The sequence below is a fragment of the Nelumbo nucifera genome, chromosome 1, assembly GCF_055504915.1.
Source record: "Nelumbo nucifera cultivar China Antique chromosome 1, China Antique-T2T, whole genome shotgun sequence".
Classification (NCBI taxonomy): Eukaryota; Viridiplantae; Streptophyta; class Magnoliopsida; order Proteales; family Nelumbonaceae; genus Nelumbo; species Nelumbo nucifera.
The window spans coordinates 112745389-112753331 of record NC_142649.1 but is presented as its reverse complement, the minus strand read 5'-3'; the positions used below and the strand labels follow the sequence as shown (position 1 = coordinate 112753331).

The 7943-nt window shown below is 37.2% G+C and overlaps 1 protein-coding gene across 1 annotated transcript; it reads left to right on the top strand.

The window, feature by feature from the left end:
* The first annotated feature begins 1966 nt into the window (after positions 1-1966).
* Positions 1967-3194, top strand: LOC104587385 (putative calcium-binding protein CML41). The gene has a single exon (XM_010244974.3). The coding sequence runs from the start codon at positions 2268-2270 to the stop codon at positions 2841-2843; it is 576 nt and encodes a 191-aa protein (XP_010243276.1). The 5' UTR covers positions 1967-2267; the 3' UTR covers positions 2844-3194.
* Positions 3195-7943: the final 4749 nt, after the last annotated feature.

The following is a 7943-nucleotide window of genomic DNA, read 5'->3' as shown; positions in this document are numbered from 1 at the left end:
TCCATCAAAGCTAATCCAGCACTAGCAAAATGGGCCATGTGTCCTTTAACACATCGCTCCACAACTTGATATGTGACTATGTTGGGATCGTCTATTCTCTCATGGAAGACTGAGAAACAATCATTAGTCTCCCATTCATCTGTTGAAGCCAAATATCAGGCAATAGAAATGGTTACAAGGAAGGTTCAAAATATCAATACAACTGATACATTGGTAGAGGCGTATTGGACAATATCAATAGCTTTTTTAATTTTTTTTAGATACACCCAATATAGGGGTGTATTGGGAAGCTTCCGATACAATACATATCAGCTGATACGGCTCAATACATATCGATACTTTGAACCTTGATTATAAGTTGATATGGCTATTGCATGTTCTCTATGACCTCACACTCTTTATTTTGTTATTATCTTTTGCTTTTTTTAATTTCTCTAGAGATTACCCAAGCACCGGCCACCAAAGCGGCAATCTTTTTTTTTTTTTTTTTGTATGCCTATACACAATTGCGATTATAGATGATGAAGGTTGACTCAATTGCGATTGAAAGTCGACTTACCTACTACTAAGATTCGGGAATTACTATGCAAATACCCACGATAGTTTGAATCAAATCTTCGAATTAGCAAAACGGTTGTCAAATGATTTTAATGAGTGGAAAAACAATGCTTACATGGTGCAACTAATAACGCCCAATTAAAGATGGAGACGCTTCTGCGACTATTCAACTTCAAGGGAATAACTTGGTTCAGTGGGATGGTTGACATGAGAACTTGGGAGCTCTGTTCACGACTTCAGTTGGAGCCAGTGATGCGGACGGGGCCATCCCCCATTTTGGTAGCAACTGACTACCGATTAGAAATGGGATATGATCCAAGGGAGAAGTTGCAGATGTTGCCGCTGCTACAGGCTCTCCTCTACCAAAGGCAAACAAGTTGTGTTATTAGACAGAGGACATGTTTTAAAGTTGGGGAACAAAAATGAGACTAGGCCCAAAATATAGGTTATTAATTTGCAAATTTCCCTTTTTTAAAACTTGAATACCCATGTAATCAGACGGTAAGAACGGAAAAGGCGTCTCATCCTTTATTGCTTTTATATCATTTTTTGTCACAGCTGCACAGTTCACAGTCAATATAATAGGGTGAACAGATATTTTTATTGTTCAGTACATCTCAGAAATTTTAATCTTACTGTACAGTGGGATGAATCTTGACCGTCAATTGATGTAAAGAAGGTTTTTAAAATTGATCTGGACAACGAATCGGTCTGGTGTCTAATTCTCGGGTTGAATGGCTGGCCCGTTCTGACAAAAAAATAAAAGAAATTAAAATACGATCAAAACATTGAATGGTTCAAACGTTTCGAACGATTCAACTGCCCGGATCAACAGTTTATTGATTAAATCAGCGTTTTTGACAAAAATCCAATTTTGAAAAAAAACGGAATTAATCACCTGACCGATTCCCAATTTTTCCAGTCCGTCCATATGATCAAATCCGATTTTAAAAAACATGACGCCAAATCCACGTGCAACGGTTTATAGGGATATAAGAGGCTATATATAAGAGGCTATATAGTTTCTGATTTTTGAGGTGAAATGCAGTCTATTTATCCTTTTAATTTAATTTATTGGAGTTTCATCACACCCTGTGTTACAAGTGGAGGGACGGATTGGACGGACGGCTGGTGGTATGGTTGGCTCCACAAAAAGTAGCTCAATGCGTCGTTAGCTATATATAATTATATATTGGATTAAGTTAGGACACGAAGAATATCTGTGGATAGTGTGGAGGAAATCACCTCCACGCTCCACCTTTCAAGTTATCCTGAGCCCTGAATGGACTTTAATTGAATCGTCCGTACTTGATAGAGATGGACAGAAGGTTGTATTTGTTAATGCGAGGTTACTTTACAGAAAGAGAGACTAGAGAGCAAAGAAATTTGCTGGTACGCCAGGAAGTTGCGATGCAGCTTCCTCTCTCTCTCTCTCTCTCTGCAGTCTCGACTCCATGTTTTTACGTGACCTACCCATCTCCTCTATCTAATAACGCAACTTCTTTGCAAGTTTCTTTGGTAAGTTGCCCTGAACCCAGTCATAGTTCTGGGAACCTGCTGTCTCTCAGTCTCTGCACTGCAAACTAACAGCTCAACTTGCTCCCCTCACAGCCTAGCTAGTTATTAGCTATTTATAAGTAGTCTGCCAGATTCGTCACTATCTATCTTTACATTGTTGTACGTGGAAACCAGTCCTCTAAAAGTCTCTAATGGCAACATTAGGCATCCCGAAGCCATCCAAATGGTTTTCCAGCAAGAGCTTCAAGTTAAACCTCCCTCGCCTTCATCCTCCTAAAACTGACAGGGACAACAGCTCAAGGAGCACCCCTCCTCCTCCTCTGGCTCAGCTTACGCCAAAGGGCAGCACAAGAGAAGACCAATTCCAGAAGGTTTTCCGTTACTTGGACAGTGATGGAGATGGAAAGATCTCAAGTTACGAGATTAGAGCCTACTTCGGGTCCATAGGCGAAAACATGTCACGGCACAGGGCTGAAGAGGTGATAAGTGATCTTGACTCCGATGGAGACAATTTGTTGGATTTTGCAGATTTTGTACGTTTGATGGAACGTGATGGGGAAGACGACCTGAAACAGGCTTTCGACATGTTTCAAGTGGAAGAGGGTGCAGGCTGCATCACACCCTTAGGCTTGCAGCGGATGTTTACCCGCCTTGGACTTGGAGACTCCAAATCATACGATGACTGTGTGGCCATGATCAAGATATTCGATCTCGACGGCAATGGCGTCCTCGATTTTCAGGAGTTCCAACGGATGATGACACCATAACTATCTCCTCCAAATGTCATATATATGTTTAATATATATATATATAGGTTCTGTTCTAGAACAGATCTGTGGGTTATTACGACTTAGCATGCATGCTTTTTCCAACTTATTATGCTGTAACTAATACATGTTTGAGTAGTAGAACCAGAAGATATAGAAGATGTAGACCATGGTCCATGAATGCTATCTAATGTATACAAGTATTAAAGTACGTAGTTATATTAATTAGTTTTTTTGCCAACGAAAAGTATTTATTGTTTTTTTGGTGAAAAGAAGATACAATTTTGATGTTTTCAGGCTATAAAAATATATAGAGGTGTAAAGTGGACTGTGTTATTTTCTTTGGTGAAAAATTTGGGGTTGGCCTGGTATAGTCCACGGTTCAGATCTATGCAGGCTCTCATTGTGTGTGTTGTACCGTAGGCTGGTCTGGCCCATGGTCGAGCCTTGGACCAGGTCTGATCGTACATCAAGTCAAAGTTATTTATTTAAAAAAATTAATAAAAACTTAAAATTTTAATTTTATATGAATGTTGTGTATACAACTGCTTATATATACAATAATTAAATAAATTAGTATAATAAAATTAAAAAAATTATTTATTTGTGTATACAACTATTTATATATATAATATTATAAATATATATAAAATGTATATAAATATAAATAATATATATGGGCCATACCAACGTCGTAGGTAAAAAAAAAAAAAAACGATTGCTTGTGTTGTGACATTAATTAATCATGGAACAAGTATGGCTGCTTCACCTACTTTTTTAACACTTTCCTTCAAAGGCTTCAATATGAGTTTGCATCTCCGCCCCACCTCCTGTCGCCCCACAAACGCCTCACACGATAAGCAACTGCCACATGTTCAATCGCACGCGATAAGCGTTCCCACGTGCGGGTTAATAAAACGGCCGTTTGTTCGTTCTGTAAGTCCCGAAACGATTTCAAACCTCTTTTTTCTCATATTTCCGCTCCCTCAACCTTAAATCAACATTTTAAAAAATGACCCCTTCTCCATTGTAGTTGATTCATTGGTGAAAGGTGATTCCATCATTAATGTTCGGTGAGCAGAGTGGTTGGTAAACGGTGGTTCAGTGATGTTCTAGTGTAACTGCAGTGGTGAATAGCAGCGGTGGTGGTTGCGGTGAGAAATAACACCGCGCGGTGGGAGAGAGGTTGGCAAGTACGGTAACAAGAAGAGTCGGGGAGAGAGATCAGTTGATGGCAGTGATGGATGATGAGGTGAAGATGGTTTTACGAAGATAGCGGTTCGGTGTGCGAAAAGAGGTTGAAGCGGCGATGGACTGACTTGCAGAGGGTGGAAATGACGAAGTTGCAAGGGACGACAACTCTGTGTTTGCATGGTTGTAGATTGAAAAAATGGTGGGTTACGGTAAGGATAGGAGGTGATGGACAATGGAGACAGTTGCAGCGAGCAGTTCGATAGAGAGAGAGAGAGTAAGAATTGTCGAGATGGTAACGGGACCAATTTGGTCGGTGGAGATGAACGGAGCAGAAAAAAGAAGGCGTGGAGTGACTATGAACGAAAGACAGAAGAGAGAGAATAGGAAAATAGAGAGAAAGATAATGGGAGAGGTAGCGGCAGGAGGAAAAGATGGGTGGAGCTGCGTCCGGTGACCGTGGCTGGAGAAGGTGATGACGTCGGCAATGAAAGGAATAAAGTGAGGACGAAGTAGGGATAGAGAGGAGATAACACCGGAGGGTGCTTGCTGCTGAAGGTGATGAAGAAAGAAAGAAGTTGGAAAATGGGAAGAGGAAGGGACGACGAATGCACCTGTTCAGATAAGCTTTCTCGTTACACAAAGGAAAACTTGGCGTTCGCACGCGGGAACGTTTTGAAGCTAACGGAACGAACAAAGGCTGTTTTATTAACCCGCACGCGGGAACACTCTATCGCGGGAGATTGAACATGTGGCAATTGCTTATCGTGTGGGGCGTTTGTGGGGCGGCAGGCGGTGGGGCGGAGATGCGAACTCCTTCAATATATAGGGGCGGTTAATAATTGTATATGTAATGTGAGTCCGGATCTGCTCCTCACAGATATACAAGGGTGGGATGTAGTGTAAGATCGGTATGAGGTGCGCTCTGTGAGGAGCACATCCGAAACAATGACGTATTAAAGCTGGAGTACAGGATGTACGTCATCACACCAAGAAATCATCAAAATATTCTTATTGAAGCAAACTACACTGGCATTTTATTTTAACTAAGTTTCAATTGCAATCTGCGGGGACCCATGATGCTAACAAAAATTAATATCCAATACAAAAAGTATCAAAAGGATGTCAATCACATGGTAAACTTATGTAAAAAATTCCAGAAATTATTTTCCAGATACTTTTCAAATAATTTCAGATATTTATTGGAATTTTTAACATTAATGAAATCTTTACACATTTATCGTGATTTTCAAATGTTAAGGAAATTTTCAACATTTATTGTAATTTATATTTTAAAAAATTATTGAAAATTAATTATTATCTGAAAATACTAAAATATTCAGAAATCCATTTTCAGATATTAAAATAATTTCATATACTTTTTTTGTAATTTTCAGTATTAATTGATTTTTCAGATATTTATTGGAAAACTCAATATTTTAGTGAAAAATAATATTTATCAATTTTATATAATTAAATTATTCATTAATAATATTTAAATGTCCACTGAATTTTTTTTTGAAAATAATAATTATCACAAATTTTTGAAAAAAATAGGTAATTCTAAAATTTAAGTAATTGAAATTTTTCTTTTCATAAAAAATTAATTTCATGTGAAAATTCAGTAGTAAATTAATGTCATATAAAAACTCATTAATTCTGACGCAATTTTAAGATATTTATTAAATTTTAATAAAAATCATTAAAGGAAAATTTTGTTAAATACTTTTTTCAGATATGTTCAAAAAATTTTAGATATTTATTGGAATTTTAAACATTAATGGAATTTTTGGATATTTACTTGGATTTTCAAATGTAAAGATAATTTTCAATATTTTCAAGAAATAGTAAAAATTATTTATTATCTGAAAATACTAAAATTTCAGGAAACCTTTTTCACATAATTTTCATATAATTTCAGATTTTTTTGGAATTTTAAATAATTTATAATATTTGGTGAAAATAATTAATAATATTTTCAAATAATAGTGAATTCGTCAATAATTTTTGAAAATTCAACCAAGAAGTAATAATATTAGTGAATAGTCGAACCATTCGAACTATGACTCAGTGACCAAAGAGTATTGTCTCCAATCCAGTTCGAGTGGACTGAGACTGATAATATCGACATCAAGTTGTATGGCATGAATAGTCATGGCTTTCTCTACCCAAAAAAAAAAGGTCCTCAAAATAAAAGCCATGAACTTTGGGCCCAGATTTGTTAATAATGGGTTTGCAACTCAAACAGATTGGATCAAAGGTGTAAACTTGAAGCTTGGACCTGACCCAACCCAAAGTTAAGCTTGAGTTTATCAACCCAAGCCTAATCAAGTCTCTGGCTAAGGTCAAGCTAAGGTTGGGTAGGGCTAGTTTAGTTGAACTTGGGCAGATTGGTCGGGTTTGAGAGAATTTAAGAATATATTTTTTATATAACCAAACTTCAAATTTTATTGGCCTTTATAGTTCAATTTAGGAATAGAATTAATTGAAAATATGTACAAATTTTATTTATAAATGTACATATGCATATTTTGTGCGTGCGTACACGCACACACACACACACACATATGGGGTAAGGCATAGCTATCTGAGGCCTCAAGCCAAGCCCAAACCAAGTTTATGTCAGGCTCAAGTTTTCTAATTAAGCCCAAAATCTCAGGTTCAGCTTGTGTAGAAACTTGGGTTGAGCTTGAGTTGAGCTAGTCCAAGTTCCCATGTTGCAACCTTGGCTGATAGCAAAAGGTTGGTCAGCAGGAAAGTGGTTCCCATTGACCAATTTTACTGTGTTCTCTCTTCTGTAAGTTGCAAGCCGCCGAGCCCCATGGTAAAGTTATTTTCCCTATAGTTTAATTTGGAAAGAGTACAAATACAAATATGTATAATGCAAATGCATATAAAATAATACAAAATACATGGATTTGCACCTGGGATAAATGATTCCCATCTCTCAAATGGATAACTTTTCCACTTGGGGTGAAAATTTAAAAAACATAACGAGACCAATTTGCACATTCTATTTATAACTAATCCAGTTTCTGAAAAAAGAATTCATTATCACACTCATCAGCTTTACAAAAGTTACATGGTTTACTCTGTAATATGTTTAATTCCTCCTACCGTCTTCTTTCCTCATCTTTACAGCAAATATAACATTACTGATCATTGCCCTATAAATTGATCCCCAATCATGTAAACATGAATTGTGACATCAGATCACATTAATTTGCCTCATACGTACGTGAATGGATTGCTTAAATAATTAGAAACTCTAGGGAACAATTTATCTTGGGTTTTGTCTTCAATTTAGCCAGGTTGATTCTCTCCAAATACAGTATCTAGATCATTTCTTTTGTAATTGTAGGCTGTAGCAGAGAAAGTGAAGTAAATAAAGTTGTACAAGAATATCAAAATCAGAAGAGAGCAGTTCCAACACACAAAACAACGAGAAGGATCCAACCATGAGCCATTATATAGCTAGAAGATCGACTGCAGGCTTAAGTTGTGGTTGTTACCACGCATGGTTATCAGCAAGGGTTTTTTTATTTTTTTTGGTAGAAGATTGTCAGTAATAAGATTGAAACGATGTAAAAACCGTCACCTTTCAGAATCTGACAAGAGATGGCAAAGTATCAGATTTTTTTTTGGTACAAACCAAATTTCACAAGGAAAGCACCAAAACCGTGGGAAATCCAGAGGGTCAACGTACTTGATGTATCTGGATTCTGGACGCATCAGATTTCGCATGTGGAAGATTTCACCAGTCAAAGACAGACACAGACGCCCAAGATTCAACCTAGCTGGGAAAACATCTTGCTCGTCTTTTGTTTAACGCCACTTGTTTCTCTTTACATTTTTCTCTACTTCAGCAGTCGTGCCGTGCCGTCCGCCATCAAAAGGGTAAAAACTATA